Raw genomic sequence first — 19,781 nt, forward strand, 5'->3', positions numbered from 1 at the left:
AGAAACAAGAAACATTAAACCTCAAACTAGCCCATCTGAAAGGAACTAAACCAAACACATTAAACCACAATAAGAACAGTAACACTACATTCATTATTTCAAACAACACCGCTACTACCATTAATTTGTCAGATACCACCTTCTCTGACAATGAAATGAACCTCCTAAACAGAGGCTTAAAACATAATTGGCGTAACCCCAATACGATCGATGACCTAACCACCACTATTGCAGAAGTAGAATCCAACATCAGTAAACAGATCACCACAGAAAAACAAAATGACGTCAGACACAAAATAAAAAAGAAACTGCCCTCCCTAGTTAATGAGTTAAAAACCAGCAAAAACACTACCCTTTCAAAACAAATCCATGCTTTAAAGACCAAAATAAACACCAATAACGTTATAGTAACAAAAGCTGACAAAGGTAACACAACTGTACTCATGAACAAACAGGACTACATCAAAAAAACTGAAGAATTCTTTTCCAACACAACCTACACCATTATCAACAAGGATCCTATACCAAAAGTACAACGCAATTTCAAAACCCTTCTCAAAAATTCAACTTTCCTCCTAAATGACCAAGAAATCTTTAAACTAGTCAACATGAATCCAACTTTACCCACAGCCAAGTCCTTACCCAAAACCCACAAAAAAGACATCCCCATCTGACCAATTATGAACAGTAGAGGCAGTCCAACATACAAAACTTCAAGATTTGTACATTACTTTATCAAAAAACACTACAAATTCAACAACAAAAACCCCATTAAGAACTCAATTGACCTATGTCAAACCTTAAATAAATTTACACTGCTACCAAACCACATTCTATGTTCCTTTGACATCACTAACATGTATCCGAACATCCCTGTTCTTGAAACCATCAGCATCATACGAAACAACCTCTCCAAACACAGTGAACTAAGCAAAATAGAAATTGAAGAGTTTATTAAAGTATTAACCTTTGTATTGAACAATAATTACTTCACGTTCAACAACAAGATATACCACCAAAAGGGCTTAGTTATGGGAGACCCTATTTCTGGAATTCTAGCGAACATCTACATGGACAACTTAGAACACAGTAAAATAATTAATTCCATTAATGGTATTCATCTTTGGCTCCGCTATGTTGACGACACATTAGTCATCATCGATAAACAGTGCAATAGCAGCGACAACATCCTCACATTCCTAAACACTTTAGACAACAATATAAAATTCACAAAGTAAGATGAGAACAACAGCTCTATTAACTTTTTAGACATTAACATCACACGAATGGACAACGCTTTTGAGTTTCAGATACACAGAAAACCCTCCTTCACCGCACTAACAATAAACAATAATTCTTTACACCCCAACTCTCATAAACAAGCCTCTTACTACAGTTTAATATACAGAGCTTTAAATATTCCCCTTTCACATAACAATCTAAAAAAAAGAACTTGATTACATAAAAGAAATTGCCAAGTTCAACGGCTTCAACACCAACATGATCGACAAGATCATCAACCAAGTAAAACTAAAATTAACAACACAGCTTTCCCCAATAAAACCTAATAAACCCAAATACGCAACTTTCACATACACTAATCCAGTCATCCACCAGATAGCCAACCCCCTAAAAAAGCACAAAGTCAACATTGCTTTCAAAATGCAGAACACGAACCAGAACGTATTTTGTAACCGGAACTCTTGTCAACCCAAGAAAAAATCACTACGCGGGCTCAGGTATTTACAGACTCACCTGTTCACAATGCAATTTCTCGTACATCGGAGAAACTGGCCGAAGCTTCCAAACCCGTTATTTAGAACACTACAATGCCCAAAAACATAATAAATTTTCTGCAATGAGCACCCACATGAGGGACACTGGCCACCACTTCACCACAATAGAACAAGACTTAAAAATCCTAAAAAGAGTTGAGAAAGGCAAACTAATGACTAAGTTTGAGAACCTATACATCTTTCTAGACCAGCACTTCAATAAAGACAAAAACCTCAACGAGATAATAGATATAAAAAAACCCCTTTATGAACAAATTCCCACCTTACTACAAAAAATAAATTTTCAAGGCAACAACTTTTCTAAACTCTTTAATACCACATTAACTAACTCACTCAGCACGTCGACAGTTACCCCTCTCCCCCCACCTCTCCCATTCCCACCCATTCCCCCACACACAATGACAGCAAGCCCATACCTCCTCCCACCTAAGCACTTCCCCCTCCACCACAACCCCATCGATACAATACGAGAAATAAAAACCACTTGACCATCTAAAACACAACAACACCCAACACAAGCAAATAACATTCAACCGGCATTAATAAAAAGACATCAATACTATCCACGTAATTTTCAAGTCCGTACATACCCCCCCCACCTCTTTTTACAAACCAACACCTTATCAATCAACACGCCCAACACATTACAAGCTCACCCCTCCACTCTACCTTCCTCCATTCTGTTAGCTCACCTCTGTGCATGAACTCCGCCCATGTTCCTACCTCCCAAAGCTCCCCCCCCCTCCTGCCGCCATTGCCAACCACACGTGCGTATTACCGACTGAGCCTCCTTCATAGTCACCCAACACTCACCAACAAATAGCCTCTCAGCGACACATCAGGTATGTACCATAACATTTACTCTTCATTACTTACCATGATCTTTTCCTACACACCAATTAATACTAATAACATCTCGATTACAGATAACTTCCACTTCATACAACACAACTTCCAACAACATGCTAGAATCCAGCGCACACCGGCACGAACATGGCGTGCCATTACGGCTTCTCGTTGCAGACAGAATGAGAAGATGCCTCATCCCACTTACAACGCTCTGACTCTGTAGTTATACATTCTAATCTCTCCACTGCAGTTCATAGCATAAGCAACTCCTTTCTATTTCACCAGACCAGCAACAAAAACAGTAACTTCGTCCCGTGGTCCTTCATACTTTCCTTTACGTAAAATATCATTTTAAGTCTCACTGGCATCTCACACCGATGTTTTCACATAACATTTCAAGCTACAAGGAGTTAACTAAAGTAAAAAGCGAAAGATTCAACCAGCAACATATTCCCAATAATACAATTACCTACAAATAACTGCCATCATTGTTGCCATTCAAATGCACCGTTTACTCACTGACACCCAACGATTCTCCGTCCACGCTGACCAAGTTCACCGTACTGAACCTGGGACTTAAACCAGATAACTTGCAGTTTGATGCCTATAGAACCTCATTTGGCTATGGAATATTTTCCCTGCCCCCTGTGATTATAAAATAAGATTAAACCACTCTGCATATTTCTGATATGTCGATGCTGCAATTGTCTTCCAACGATTAAAACAACGGGACGCACTTGGTGCTAGACATTGTTATATCCTTGCTCACCAAGCGGCTCTCTTGTAAATATGTATATAAACTGTAAATTCTCAACTGTTCAATTGGATAATGTAAATTTACTGTATAGTATACCCTTTCTCCCCTGACTGTTATAATGTAAATAATTTGTAAAACCTATGAGTGCGTCAATTATTCTTGACGGCAATAATTATTTCACTATGCTGATTGAAGTAGCTTACCCGCTGCCCTATTTTCTTATTCATTATTAAACCAACTCCTGCATTTCCCCTGTTTGATTTTGTGTTGATAAATCTGTAGTCCCCTGATCAAAAATCCTGTTCTTCCTGTAAATGTGTTTCATTTATACCAGCTACATCTAACTTTAGTCTATACATCTCCCTTTTCAGATTCTCTAACCTACCATGATGATTCATTCAAACTTCTAACATCCCATGCTTCGACTCGCAAAATGTTAGTATCCATTTTCCTGATGATCGCCTCCTCTTGTGAAGTCCCCACCCGGAGATCCGAATGGGGGACTAGTTTACCTCTGGAATATTTTACCAGGAAGGAAGCCATCATCAGTACATCATTCATACAAAGAGAGCTGCATGTCCTCAGCTGTTAATTATTACTGTAGTTTCCCGTTGCTTTCAGCCGCATAGCAGTATCAACACAGCTAAGCCATTTCAGCATTAAAGGATTAAAAGGACATAATGGTTATATTCAATTGTTTTAAATAATTTAAATGTGATTTTCAATATAATACTACAGATTTTTATCCTCTTGTGTACAGGTCAGCGATGAAGAGAGTGGCGGAAGCATTGGACAGGGCAGATCACAAGCGCTTCAGAGATAAATTTGGAGACCAGTTTAATTATGTCTATAATTCTTGATGAGTCTGATAGTTGAATGTTATGGAGAAAAGAAGCAGAAGACCTGTATGAGTGTAAGTAAATCCATTTAATATTTGTAGCCAAGAAAAATTAATTTCCAGTAGTTCACATTTATTGAATTAGTTTGATCTTGTAACATGGAGAAATAAAACCAGCGGGCGAGTTGGCCATGTGGTTAGGATCGTGCAGCTATGAACTTGCATCCAGAAGATAGTGGGTTCGAACCCCACTGTCGGCAGCCCTGAAGATGGTTTTCTGTGGTTTCCCATTTTCACACCAGGCAAATGCTGGGGCTGTACCTTAATTAAGGCCATGGCCGCTGTTACGTGCTCCCTAAATCATGGCTACTATGTTCATCTTACCTTCTGCATACTTCGCCGTCGTGCTGCCATAAACATTCCTACTGGACTTGCTGTGCTCCATCTGCTCACCAGCGTCTGCGTGCTGTCTCGCTTTCCTCGCTGGCTCTTGATTACGTCACCTGTTTCTCGTATATTCCAGACTACACTTTGCTCCGCTATATAACTTGCCACCGCCTTTCCATCGGCGGTGAGGTGTTCATTGTGCGTGTAATGCAGTGGGAGCAGGAACTCTTTCGCACGACTGGCCCATGGTGATTTTAAACATTCTATTCTATGTCACATCATATCATCTTTGTGCAGGGTGAGCAGACTTGAAATTTATGATATCTTAATACTTTCGATTTTCTTCACTCTGTAGCCCTTCAGGCCTTAGCATACATATTTTTTTGAACTTTGCCCATTCTGGGCACTTCATGTCGCTTGTTAAACAAATTCTTCAGACTTGGTCAGGATCTTGTGCAAAAGGACTAGTGCTTCGGCGAACTCTACCATTGACATGGAACTTTGTGTACGCCCTGTGTGTGCGGGATTTTATTAATACGGAAATAGACACAGCAGCCTCGTTTTTTACCCTCTCTCACCCTCGCCATTCCCTTTAATCCTGCATTCTTTTCCCTCTCCTTGCGTTTTTTTTAAAAATCACAAGATGTATTACAAGACCACCAGAAGGAAAGATTTTTACAATCAAGAACACCTTTGATAAATATGAAACATAATATAACAGTAATTACAACATTTAGGTGCGTAAGCAAGAATTGGAAAGTTTATATGGAACTCCACAAGGGAAAGTAGATTTTGAGATTGTAACAAGAATTCTCTAAATTATGTTGTTCTCTAAATTATGTTGGCAATAGAAAAAGAATTTAAAAGGATAATGATCAGACTGAGTAGACCTAATTATAACCCTGTTAACAAGACATAATATGTACATCTGGGGAAACACATTATGGAATGACTAGAAATAGCATATCTTATGGACAATACCAAAGGGATCTAACAACAATATTTTTACATTAAAAGAGAAGAAGCACCATAATTATACAGCATGTGCGAAAAAGTTAACAAAGAGTATAAGCCACTATTACACTTAAGAACGACATAAAATTTGTAAAAATAGAAAGGAAGTCAACGGAACAGACCTAAGACGAAACGCTGGTTAATAGAGCAAACGCCTGAAAAGCCTTACATCTGATATGTTTTTGACATTTTTGACATGCTCTATTGGTGAAAAATACCTAATTCCCTTCATGGGAATTTAGAATTTTCCATTCCCCAAGTTTATCTTAAACCCAGTTTCCTTCAGGTTTTCTAGTAACTTCGTCAGTTTATCGCAATGGTCTTGAAATGTTTTGGTTGCTAAAACCAGGTCATCCATGTAATAGACCAGGAATTCCTTTACTTCTGGCATTAGATTCCTGTCCAAAGCTCTTATTAGGACTGCACAACTATTCTTTAGCCCGAACGGAAGTCTACAATAGGCATATGTTTGCTTATCAAACATAAATCCAGTCAGTAATCTCGATTTTTCTTCCAGGATTATATGATGAGGTGAAATCCGTGGTAGTAAAGTATTTTATGCCTTTGAATTTCCTAATAATGTCATTGATTTTCGGTACTTGGTTGTATTCGGGTATTAATTTCATATTCTAAGTTTCCCGTTGCTTTTCATCACAATGACCGAGGGATTTAAATATGGAGTGGAAGTTTTAACTATTATATCATTGTCTTCCATCTCCTTTATCAATTTCTTGACTTCCGGAAAATGCTTCTCTGGTATGCCATATAATTTACCCCTGTATGGTGTCTAGTCATTTACCAACAATTTTTGTATCTGAAATTTAGAATCTGTTCGGGTTTATTTCTAAATACTTCAGAATATTTCTGTAAAATCACATTTAATCTTGACTTTTCCACTGGCAATATTTTAGCATTGGCAACAGCCTCTCCTATATTCGGTATCTCACTTTCTTCTTCAGTAGCCATAACCTTCTCGATGCTATTCAGTACTCTTTCTTGTATCATGTTCATCTCTTCTTCTCCCATCTCATATTCATGATTTTCTTTCATTCGAGCATCTACTTCTTCCTCTTTTACTTCCATGCCATCAGCTATATAGATATTTTCATTTATTTCGATCCTTTCTTGGATATGGTCTGCATCCTCACCAGATATAGGGAATCTTACTTCTTGCTTTACCATACCTGTCACCATCATAAAATCTATCCCCAATATAATGTTATACTTAATTTTATTCATAACGATGAATGGGTGTTCAAAATTCATCTTCCCGATACTGATCTCCAAATATGTTTGAATTTTGCATTCCACCGTTTTATCTGGTATTATTCCATGTATTTTAACCTTTGATACAGGTATCGTCAACAATCTTTCCTTGTCATCTATCTCTTGAAAAGCTCCTTTGATATTACAGTAATACTGGCACCTGAATCTATGAGACAGTGTACCCTGATACTACCAATCCTTGCTACTATAATGGGTAAATTATATTTATTCTGCCTGGGATTCACTGATACATCTTTTATTAATTCCTCTTAATCTATCTCCCACGAATCAATTTGTGCAATTAAATAACTTAGAATTTTGTTGTCCCCTGCATCTTCGACATTTTCTATCTCCCCATCTATGCGGAAATTGGTGTTTTTTTATATTTATAATCCTATCTTCTTCCCTTCTGCATTCAAAATCCTTAGCATTTGGTTTGAGTCTTTGCTCTTCTTGTTTCCTACGTTTGTACATCTGTAGCTCAAGACTTTCAGCCCCCTTTACATCTTCATTGACGTCCTTATCTCGGATCACTCTCTCCCACTTATCTTTACCATTTCTGGCTTCTTTTAATTCTTGGATGTATCTCTGATTATAACATTCTCTATCTTGATTATCTCAACTATTCCTTCTTCCATATTCCATTCTTCTTCCAGCATTATACCTTCCTCTTCCTTCTCTGAACTGGTTCCTATATTGTGTGTAAGGTCTATATTTTCTATTTCCTGTATATCCTTCATGACTATAGGAATTCCTCCCACAATTACATTTTTCTTCTTCTTTCCTTCTGTCCTCTCGACTATTCCATTCTCTTTTCCTACTTGTTTTCCTTCGTTCATCAGACATGTCTCTGCCTACGTCTTCTTGAATTACCATATTGATAGTTTCCTCACCATTTACATTTCTAATTATCCTACTGGTGTGCGGCACAGTAGTCATATCTATCTGCCTAAGAGTGCCCTCCATCTTCACTGCAGTCTCTACATTTGCAGCAGCTAGCAATTTTTGGACTTCTGGTGGGAACTGTCTCTGTATGGTTTTGATGGCCTCTAACTCACTGGGTGGTGAATCGAGATCGTAGAAATGATGAAAATGATATGCAAAATAATCGCTGTAGTTGGTTTGTCCAGTTGATGCATACTTTCTTGAATAGAGCTCTAACCCAAGGTTTTGTTGCACCTCTGAGTTGCAGAATCTTCATAAGAAAGCTGTTTTAAAATCACTGTATTCATGGAATGTGTACTTGAATGCCTGGAACCATAGACTTGGATTCGAATCTAGATGCATCTCCATGACCTTTAGCTTTTTCTCTTTGGGAATGTTATTGTCTTTGAAGTAATCCTCCATCTCCCTGAGGAATCGTTTGGGTGAGATGCTGGCTGTATTATTAAAGTGTTTCAGCCTGTCATCATACGTTTTTAATGATATTAATAACAGCAGGACTCCCACTATTACAATTTTCTATGTTTATCTCCCCATTACTGTGGTTAGACTGTGTTATCACCGTAGGCGTAACTTCTCTATCGTTTATTTGCAGCTCTATAGCTTTCTGTCTCTCACTGCAGCATGACATAGCTGTTTTTGTCGCCTGAGTTTCCTCATAGATTTCTTGCATTTGTTTTTGAATCTGCTGGATCCCTTTCTCTGTTTTATCCATTCTCTGGCTAGCCTCTTCTTTATAACGCTTTATCTCTTCCTCCATTATGCTTAGCTTGTCACTGATTTGATCCTTAGCTACTATGAACTTTACTTCTATATCTCTATTCACCATCTGAATTCCATCATTTACCTTATCGATCTTCTCCTCACATTGTTTCCATTTTTCTTGTGAATCAACATTTAACCTTACCATGCTCTCGGTTAACGTTGTTCATTTTCAAATGTTGGAGGTAGTTCCTACTCTCTGACAACTCTCCTCTGATCTTATTTACTTCTTCCTGAATCTATTTCTTTTTCTTCTGCATTATCCCACTCATTTCTTCTTTCCATTCATCCATATTGCTCTTGATTTTGACCACTTCAGATCCTATTTTTCCAATCTCTTCCTTCATCTCTTCATGCCTCATATTCATTTCTTCTCTCTGTTCTTGTTGACTTCTCTTCATCTCCTCCTTCATCTCTTCATGCTTCCTGTTAATTTATTCTGTCAGTTCCTTCTGCTTCTCTTCCTGTTTCCTCATCTCTTCCTGCCTTTCCTTTCTTGCTTCTTCATTGCGCTTTCTGATCTCTTTCATCATCTCCTGTTATTTCTCATCTCACTTTCTATTCATTTCTTCCATCATCTGTTTCAATCTCTCAAATAATCCTCCTTGCTCTTCCCTCATCTTTTGCATCTCTTCTCTGTTGCTCTTTATCGCTTCTTCCGTTCTTGTTCTCTCTGATATTCTTCAAATTGCGTTTTCATGTGATTCAATGTCGTCCTGTTGATATTTTTTTAAAAATATTCTCTATGGGCCTATCAGTGCTCTAATTTTTATAAAATTGCTCTATGTGCAATAGCTCTCTCTACAATATTCTTATAACTATACTTCGTAAATATACGTACGTTTTCTGGAAGTTGGCCTTAGCTACCTAGACTAGGTTTCACAAACGACCTTGTCCCATTTTTGTTTGAAAACTCAGAAATGTTTGACTCAAGAAACGTGATTCTAATTTTATCTAGCTCCCAATCTCATATTTAACATTTTTTTATATACATATTTTTTAAAACAAACTTGAATACCATGAGCTTCTCATAATCAATATCAAATCTTAGACTAATTTACTTACTTACTTACTTACTTACTCCATGGCTCTACGGTCCTTTAAGGACCTTGGCCTCCTTGACCACAACTCTCCAGTCATCCCGGTCTTCAGCACGCCTACGCCACCTCCTGACTCCAACGGTCCTCAGATCAGTCTCCACATCCTCCAGCCATCTCATCCGGGGCCGACCTCTCCTTCTCCTGCCCCCAGGGTGTCCTGTCAGTGCTTTCCTTGGAAGTCTTCCCTCCTCCATCCGTTGTACATGCCCCAGCCATCCAATTCGTCTCATTTTGATTGATGTCACCAAGTCCGGCTCCTTATACAATAATCTTATTTCTTCATTTGTTCTGATTCTCCATAAATTTCCCTCCTTCACCGGTCCGAATATCTTCCTCAGTACTTTCCTTTCCCACACATTTAATCTCCTCTCTGTGGCCTCAGTCAATACCCATGCCTCACTCCCATACATAAGCACTGGTCTAATTATTGTTTTGTAGAGAGTCAGTTTTAATTTCCTGCTTAAGTTTTTACTTCTCAGAAGGGGATTCAGTGCCCTGTAGGATCTGTTGGCAGCCTTAATTTGATTTACAATATCTGTTTCAACTTTATTTTCTGATGTTATTACTGAGCCAAGATATGTGAAGCTATCTACTGCTTCAAAGGTGTAACCATCCACTTGGAGATTTTCAGTGTTCCTTCCATTTCTCTCTGTTACCATATATTTAGATTTAGAATCACTTATCTCCAAGCCCAAGGACCCAGCCGCATCTTTCAGCTCCCTCAAGGCAGTTGTAAGTGCCTCGTTACTTCTAGCAGATATCACCACATCATCTGCATAAGCCAAAATTTGGATCAGTCTATTGTAAATATTACCACCCGGATTAGTAGTTACTGATCTTACAGCTTTCTCCAACACTAGATTAAATAACACTGGTGATAAGGGGTCTCCCTGCCTTAGGCCTTCTTCGGTTCTGAAAGATCTTGACAGACTTCCCTGCACTTTTACCTGACTTCTGCTGTTCTCCAGGGTCATCTTAGTCAATTTTATTAACTTCTGTGGGAATTTAAACTCCTGCATTGTTTTCCACAATGTCGATCTCTTAACTTTGTCATAGGCTTGTTTAAAATCTATAAAAAGATGCCCTAGTCGAACGTTGTATTCATATGTCTTTTCCAGAGTCATTCTCATGGTGAAAATATGGTCCATCGTCGATCTTCCAGGTCTGAAACCAGCTTGGTACTCCCCTATAATTCTTTCCGCTCTACTACTAACTCTCTTTGTTATGGCTGTAGAGAGGATTTTGTATACTATACTCAGTAAGGATATACCTCGATAATTCTTGCATTGCATGCGTGACCCCTTCTTATGTATAGGACATATATTTGCTAGTGTCCAGTCCTCCGGCATTGTACCTGTTTCCCATACCTTTTTAATTATCTCGTGTATTTTCTTCACCAACACTTCTCCTCCATGTTTTACCATTTCTGCTGTTATGAGGTCATTCCCTGGGGCTTTACTGCTCTTCAATTGTTTTATAATATCTCTTATTTCTTCAATCGATGGTGATCCCATATCGTCTTCATCCTCATCTCCATTCTCCTCATCCATCTCTTCCTCCTCACACTCATCTCCATATTCACCCTCTTCATCTCTCTCTGAAGTTTCCATACGGTCTGATCCTTCTTTTTCTTCATTTATTGGTCTGACAGAAAGTAGTGTTTCGAAATGTTTTGCCCATTTTTCCAGAATTCGTTCTTTCCCAACAATGAGTCTATCAGTCTCATCCTTAAGCATATTCACTCTGGGTTGATATCCCTTCTTTACTTGTCCAACCCCATGGAAGAATTTTCTGCCTTGTTTGTTTTCAAAATTCTTCTGCATTTCATCCACTCTCTCCTTTTCTTCTATTCTTTTCTTGTTCCTTATCAATGTCTTTGCTATTCTCCGTTTCTCTTTAAAAACTGCAATATTATTTCGAGTGGGTCTCTGTAGCATTCTTTGTCGGGCAAGATTTCTCTCTTCCAGAACCTTACCCACTTCCTCGTCATACCATTTATTTCTACTCTGTTTCCATCTCTCTCCAAGTACTTCCTGCGCCGTTGTATTTATTGCTATCTTGGTTTCCTCCCACATTGTGTTAATGTCCACATCTCCGTTTCTGCCCATCTGTAGCTTTCTTTGCAGCCGGTCTCTATACTCTTCCTCCTTCTTCTCATCCCTTAACAGTTCTACATTATAGATCTTGCTCTGCTCAGCTCTGTCCCTGGGTTTAATTGCCAGTCTTTCTCGGAACTTGATCCTCACCAGTATGTGATCTGAATCACTGTCTGCACCACGCATACTTCTCACATCCATTATATTGGAGGCATGTCGCGCATCTATCAGCACATGGTCTATCTGGTTCTTTGTCAGACCATCCGGTGATATCCATGTCTCTTTATGGATCTCCTTATGGGGAAAACATGTGCTCTTAATCACCAGCTCCTTGCTAAAGGCAAAGTCAATCAATTTCCACCCGTTTTCATTTGATTCTTGGTGTTTACTATGATATCCTGCCACTGGGTGGTTTTCTTTCTCTTTGCCTACTTTGGCATTATAATCCCCTAGGACAACTTTAACATCATACTTGGGCAACTTGTCATATACTTGCTCCATTTTTCCAAAGAAATGTTCTTTCTCTTCCTCATCGGCATCCTCTGTTGGTGCATGGACACTAATTAGTGATATGTTGGCAAATCTCCCTCTCAATCTTAACCGGCATAGTCTGGGGCTTATTGCTTCATATTCAATCACATTATGACTGACCGATTTCTTGACCATAAACCCTGTTCCTATTCTATTTTCTTCCTCCCCACTATTGAACAAAATGTAGTGCTGTAGATCTGTCACCTCGATTGTCTTCCATCTTATCTCCTGTAATGCTGCCACATCTATCTAATATTTAAGTAATTCCTCCTCCAATTTTCTACTAGCCCCGGCCTGAAAGATACTTCTCACATTCCATGTTCCAATATATCCGTATCGTTGCCATTTAGCGCGCTTTAGTCGTCGTAAGTTTGGGACCGTCCGGTTTTCTTGATTTGGTTTCTGAACAATATGTAGTTTTGTGGTAGTGGAGTTGTTAGCCCCACGTACCAACCCCCAACCTGGAGGACCAGGGTATCACTCTTAGTCTGGATCATCACCTTAGACCTGTCCGGCTTGGGTGGCCCTACTAGGAGCCTATGCTCCCGCCGGCATAGCTCTAAGGATCATTTGAACACGCAAGCCTCCAAAACACCCGGCAAAATGTATTTTGCCTTCGTCAAGGTGGTGATACCATCGGGAGGAATCTTAGACTAATATCCTACCTAAATTTCTAAATTGCTACCTTCAAAAATTAACATCTTGTTCTGTTTGTTGCTTGTTAATTCTCTTCTCTCGCTAACTCTTTCTTCACTCTGTTCTCTTGTCTCTTCTCCTGCCATTGTCAGGCATCCACGTATCCTTTCCTTTGCACTGGATATTTCAAGTCCTCTGCTGTGTTTTTCTTTTTAGCAATCACATTGGGCGTTTTCTTCTTTTGCCGCACTATCGGGCCAAAATTCTTATTGCTCTCAACACTTATTTCTGAGTCCCACGACATCTTTCTCTTTTTCTTGCCTCACTGTTAAGCCAGTTTCTTACGCACCGAACATTTATTTTAGGTCCCGCGGTGTCTTTCTATTCTTTGCAACCACGCTGGGCCCCAATTTCTCAACGCTTCTTCCCGCGTCCAGGTAGGGTCGTGTGAGATCCAGGCTAGCTCAAAGACAATGTCAATTTCCAAAATATAATGAAAAATTCTGGGCTATGAGTTCCGAAACCAGAGAAAACACCGTCGTGGTAAGCCATCGGATGAACAAACCTACGCAAACGGACGATTCCAAATCGCGAAACCGGTTCGTATCCAAATGAAGTAACTGTGGTATCACAACTTCTGTTCTGGAAAACTTGCTAACTCGAGTTAATTCTGCGTCATCTCCTAATTGTTTGAAGGCGATTTTTAAAGGAGTAAATAATTTTTCGGTTAACTCTATTGAGGAAAGCATCAGGTTTTTAAGATTTCTTGTCGAGCTGACGGAGTCAGCTAACGTTTATTCTGTGGACGATTTAGGTATTTGTTGTGCTCTTTTCCCTTACTGTGAAGGGATTTTGAAAAGAGAGATCTCGGAAGCTATATCACGGAACCTATCCATCAATGCTTTCCATGAGCTGGTACTAGGGAAGTTCATTCCATCTCTTGCTCTCCAGAGCTTAATTCCCCAACACTGTGTCAGAACTCAGTTTTTACATGAAAATTTGTTGTCTTATGTTTTGGACTTGAGATTTTACTGCAAAGTATTTATGATCTCTGTTCAGGAAAGTGAGATGGTGGCTAGGATTTTAAAAGGCATATCACCCTCGTATCGTTCCTACCTCTCTTTAACCCGATGTCCCACAAATTTCTGAGAACTGGAAGAGGCATGCTCATTCGCTGAGGATGTCAAACATGGTGACTCTACCAGACCTGTCAACCTTCCTCCTCCTGTTAGACCTGATAATCCTGTCTCTTCAGTTGATAGGGATGGAAATGTTTTAACTGTGGATCTAGGGGTCATTTGAGGAACACTTGTCCAGTTGTTAAACGTCATTCTGGTGGTTGCTATTCCTGTGGATCCAAACAACATGTCAAGAAAAACTGTCCTTTGTCAGTTCAGAGTAGTAATCAATGACTAGAGGGCAACAAGTTAGAATGTAACAGGCCTAGCGTTGAAAATCCTTGGACGTCTGAAAAATTTATTTGCCCACATCAATGTAACAAGATTTCTGTTCATGTTTCCTCCCAAGGTACTTGTACTCCCGTAGAAATCAATAATGAACCGGTAAACGCTTTACTTGATACCGGAAGTGTGGTGTGCCTAATTAATTTGACATGGTACTATAAAATGAAATCTCCATGTAAATTGCCGGAACTGGAATCTTCGAATGTCAAATGCGTCACTGCTAACTCTCAGTTTTTGAAAATTTTAGGTTCAGTGAAGGTTAAGTTGAGGATTGGGAGATTTACCTGGAAGGTCAGGTGTTTAGTAACGCCTAATTTGACTTGTAACGTAATTCTTGGTTCGAATTTTCTGTCTATAGAGCATCCAGCGTTAAGAAAAGACTACAGGCCTTATGGGCTTTTACTTCTGTTGGTGTTACCCACTTTAGTTCTACATGTATATAAACATTATAATGAATTCCTATCAAAATGTATACTTTTTCTTATGAAACAAGGATTGGTTGTGCCATACAATACTAAATAAGACGTAAAATCATTTTGATATCTTTGAGTTTATCCTTTTAAATATCGTATATGCGGTTCAGTACACGGAACAGCCGGCCATGCTTGTCGCTTTGCGCGCCACATTTCAGCGTGTAGTGCGGAAGTGTGTACAGTAGACAACACGTGTAATAACTCAGCTTAACCACTGCAAATCATCATTGGTGAGGTCAGTGCGGCATGTTTCCCTTTTTGTGTGTGTCACTCATTACAATGATTGGGAGATATTCGGCAGAGTGAAGTGATCGTCTTCCTGGGGCGCATAGTGTTTTGTTATAAATACAGTATAATTTATTGTGTTTCATTTTTCGTGTATTGCATTGCTTTTGGTTGTGTGTATCGTGTATAGTTTTTGTCTGTTTAGTATTTTTTATATAATCAGTCAGCGAGTAATACATTTAAATTATAGCTGAACATGTGAAAAGGATAAGTAGTGAAGTTGTCAGGAGAAAGGAACGGCAAATGGTGCTTAATTCATTTTCATATTTGAAAACAAAGCATCCAGGACGAAGTGTAAACTGGGTAGTAGATAAAGCTGCAAAGTTTTTAGGAATTTCGAAGACTTCCGTCTTCAAAATAAGGAAGGAAGCCAGCGAAGGGCACTCCAGAGTCCCAGCAAGAAGCGGGAAAGGAAACAGTTAATTCGCAGTAATTCCAGACTCATTAAATACCATGATTTTGTCAGAAGTGGAATACGGCACACTGTTCATGAATTCTATTTTAGAGATGAACCGCCAACTCTGAACACAATCCTCACTTCCGAAAAACAGCAACTCCGAACTACCTGATTTTAAGAAATCATACGAATAGGTCATTCAGCATTCCGTATTTTATGTTGCGGAAGAATATTTAAGTTATCGTATTTTGTGATAAACATGAAGCCCTTGCATCTGTTGTCACTTACGAGTAAATTTATCTGAAATGAGCTGAAGGATACATCACCGAGACAGAGATATCTCGCCGTCAGCTTCCTGTGTTGTAACCATACAGTATATGCCTTAATAATGAAATGTTTCTGGGGGCTAATAGACTCAGCACTGCGCTCCCTTAAAGCAACAACGATCATGAAACTTTCTCAGATATAAGAAACAAGACAATCATTTCGGTTTCTGGATATGCATATTATTATTATTATTATTATTATTATTATTATTATTATTATTATTATTATTATTATTATTATTATTATTATTATTATTATTATTATTATTATTATTATTATTATTATTATTATTATTATTATTATTATTATTATTATTATTATTATTATTATTATTATTATTATTATTATTATTATTATTTAGTTTGCATCCCTGCATGTTCAAACTCTTCCTCTATTTCGAATGATACAGTCAGTGGGCTATTATCCTTAGAAACGTTATGGCAAAACAAAATTTCATTAATGACTGGAGATAATCTGGCATTTATATTATTATTAGTCTTGCAACAGCTGTACCAAGCGTTGTATAATTTTATGTCATGACTGTATTTCGCAAGCAGTGTCCGAGCCACGCTGAGTGAGCGAGTATGGCAACAGTGGAAGGCAGCAGGCCCATAAGGCCTGTAGTCTTTTCTTAACTCTGGATGCTCTATAGTGTAGGTCTAGTGTTAGACTTACAGAGCAGGAATTTCTTTTTTAAATTTTCTCCAGACGTTAAGTTTGCTTTGGTTGATACTCCGTTGAAGATACCCATTTCTTCGTGTGTAGGTTACCCGTCTCCTGTCGAGGATAGTGATCTGAATTGCCTTGATCTGGAACATCTAGGGGAAATTGAAGCTGAACAAGTGCGAAACCTCTGTAAAGAATTTCCGGAAGTCTTAACAAGTAAATTAGGGTTGACTGATGTCCTAGAATATGACATTGAGTTGCTAGACCATCAACCGGTTAGATCTCCTCCGTATCGTCTGTCTCCACCACGTATGCTAGAATTGAAGAAGATTGTGGAACAGATGGAAAAGGATGGTGTTATCAGACCTTCCACCTCTCCATATGCTTCTCCTGTGTTCTTAGTGCCCAAGTCCTCTGGCGGTTTTCATGCTGTGATAGACTATCGAGTCCTGAACAGTAAGATAGTACTCCAATGGATTCCACTGCATGATCTCCACACTTGTTTCGGATGGTTTTCTGGGGCGAAGTTTTTCACCGTTCTGGACTTGAACCAAGCATACTACCAGGTCCCCCTTTCCAAGAGATCCATTCCCCTGACTGCCTTTATAACCGACTGGAACCTGTATGAGTTCCTGAGGCTGCCGTTCGGTTTGAACTGTGGAGCAGCTGTGTTGTCGAGGCTGCTAAATTCCATTCTGTCGGACGTAAAGTTCAAGTTTGTGTATAACTATTTGGACGATGTCGTAATTTTTCCAAACACTTTCGAAGAACATCTAGAACATATTAGGGAAGTTTTAGTACGCCTGAAGAAGGCTGGACTTACTGTCAAGCTATCTGAGGTTGCCTTCGCAAAGCCTAGCATGTCCTTCCTGGGGCACGTAGTTTCCTCAGATGGTGTTTCCATAGATCAGTCTAGAACTCAAGGTATCAGGGACTTCAAACCTCCTAGGGACGTTAAAGGTGTTGCCCGCTTCATTGGTATGGTCAATTTTTTTTTCGGAAATTCATTCCAAATTTTGCAGAAATTGCTGCTCCCTTGAATTGTCTTAGACGCAAAGGTGTGAAGTTCACCTGGGGTAACGCCCAACAAGTAGCCTTTGATTCTCTGAAAGCTGCCTTGACCAATGCTCCGGTGTTGGCAATTCCTGACTTTAACAAGCGATTTGTTGTGCAAACCGATGCTTCCAATAAGGCTATTGCCGGGGTACTCTTGCAGGAGTATGGTGGTGCGCGTAGACCTATTGCCTATGTATCTAGAACTCTTAATAGTTTGGAAAGCAGGTACTCCGTCTATGAACTAGAATGTCTTGCAGTCTTGTTCGCTCTTGAAAAGTTTAGACCATTCATTGAGCATGTGAACTTCGAGTTGGAAACGGACAATCAGGCTCTTTCTTGGGTGCCAAATAGGCCCAAAAGAACCGGAAGGATAACCAGGTGGGCGCTCCGTATTTCTTCTTTCAAGTTCAACGTTCGTCATATTAGGGGTTCTGAGAATGTCATTGCAGATTGTTTAAGTAGAATGTTCAAAGGGAATGACGAGTCTGAACTGAATCCTAATGTGGGAGAACTTGAAGTCAATGCTGTTGGTGTCGACGCAATGCTTTCAGACTTTCCTCTATTGTATCATGAGTTCGAAGATCATCAGAAGTCGGATCCGGAATTGAAGAAGATCATAGATGCAATTAATGATGGTACGGAAGTAAAACCCTATTCTTTGTCTAAAGGTGTCCTTTGTTGTAAGGGTCGGAAGGACCGAAACCTAAAAATCGTCGTTCCAAAGGTTCTTGTACCCATCATTTTTAAGTACTATCACTCTTCGCCCATTGGTGGCCATCTAGGTACTTACAAAACCAGGCAAAAGATCCGAGTTTTTCATTTGGAAGAAAATGGATCATGACATTAGAAAGATGATAAAATCTTGCCAATCTTGTGGCATTAGTAAGCCTAACTTGAACAACAGAATTGGATTGCTGTCATCGTCCCAAGCCTCTCGCCCCATGGAACGGTTGTTTATAGACTACGTAGGACCTTTCCCCCGCTCTTCCCTAGGAAACACCCATATCTTTGTATGTATTGATGTTTTCTCTAGATTTTGCTGGATATTCCCTACCCGGTCCACTACGCAATTCAAGAGAGCTAGGTCCAAGCTGGCTCACTGCTTGAGAGCTGGTCGTTCAACTTTGAGTTTAGTTTATTTATGAGTTAATTGTATCATGAAGTGGGGCTCCAAGAAAATCTTGCTCATTTCATTGACGAGCTCTCTTATAGCCAATCCAGTAACTGGTTTCAAATAATCACGTGGCATAGAGATGCCGCTTCTTATAGGATATGAAATAAAACGTAATAGCAAATAACGCAACACTTTATTGAACACATTACTTGCCTGTTCACTTCCTTTATGCACTTATCAAATAGGTTCAGGGCAAAAAACACAAACATCATTAAAAAGACACAACATTGAGATTAACTTTCAAAAACTGTTCACAAACAATATTATCACTATAAGAGCACTGAATAAACCACATTGTAGTAATGAAAGTAGACTTAAAATATCCCTTTGCAGTAGGCTATTTGCTGTTTATCTGTTCCTGTTATTTTAAATTTTGTTTCTTTAGACTGTTGATAAAAACCTTCCCATTGAGACTGACAAGAGGTGATCATCATTATCAATGTACAGTTCCAGTTTCCCTGGTACTGTTAATTAGTCTCTTCCACTTCTTCCTGTCCATATACAACTTGTCATGGAGAAAATCATCCACTGTCCATCCTCTGGTAAGTAGATCAACTTTGGTCATGTCCATCCATCAGGTTTTAGGTCTTACAGGTCTTTTCCCCTCCATTTGTCTTTCCAAATTTATTTTGGCTGTTCTCGTAGGCTCTATCCTTATCACATGCCCGTACCAACATAGTCTGGAGATGCGATTCAGTCTAATAGGGATGTCTCGATTCTGGCTTCTTTCCTCACCTCATTTCTTAACTTGTCCATCTTGGTATTCTGGATGGTGGATCTAAGAAATTTCAGCTCTGATGCTTGCAGTCTTGATGAATCTCTTTTTCTGAGAGTGCATGCTTCAATACCTACAACCTGTTTTCCAGTCAGTGACCGGGTCAGGGATGGAATGAATGAAGCCCCATCTTGCGGCGAGGATAGGAATTGTGCCGGCTGCCGAGGCCTGTCGCATTCCTCTGAGGCAGT

At 39.2% G+C, this 19,781-nt stretch overlaps 1 protein-coding gene across 2 annotated transcripts in view; it reads left to right on the plus strand.

The window, feature by feature from the left end:
- LOC136879065 (UV-stimulated scaffold protein A) overlaps window positions 1-19,781 on the plus strand; it is a 334,211-nt gene that overhangs the window by 302,622 nt on the left and 11,808 nt on the right. For both annotated transcript variants that reach the window (XM_067152813.2, XM_067152815.2), the window contains one exon: window positions 4,163-4,315. In XM_067152813.2, coding sequence (XP_067008914.2) covers window positions 4,163-4,262 — 100 coding nt within the window. In that variant the 3' untranslated portion in view covers window positions 4,263-4,315. The remainder of the gene's footprint in view (window positions 1-4,162; window positions 4,316-19,781) is intronic.

The sequence above is a fragment of the Anabrus simplex genome, chromosome 8 (genome assembly GCF_040414725.1).
Source record: "Anabrus simplex isolate iqAnaSimp1 chromosome 8, ASM4041472v1, whole genome shotgun sequence".
Taxonomy (NCBI): Eukaryota; Metazoa; Arthropoda; class Insecta; order Orthoptera; family Tettigoniidae; genus Anabrus; species Anabrus simplex.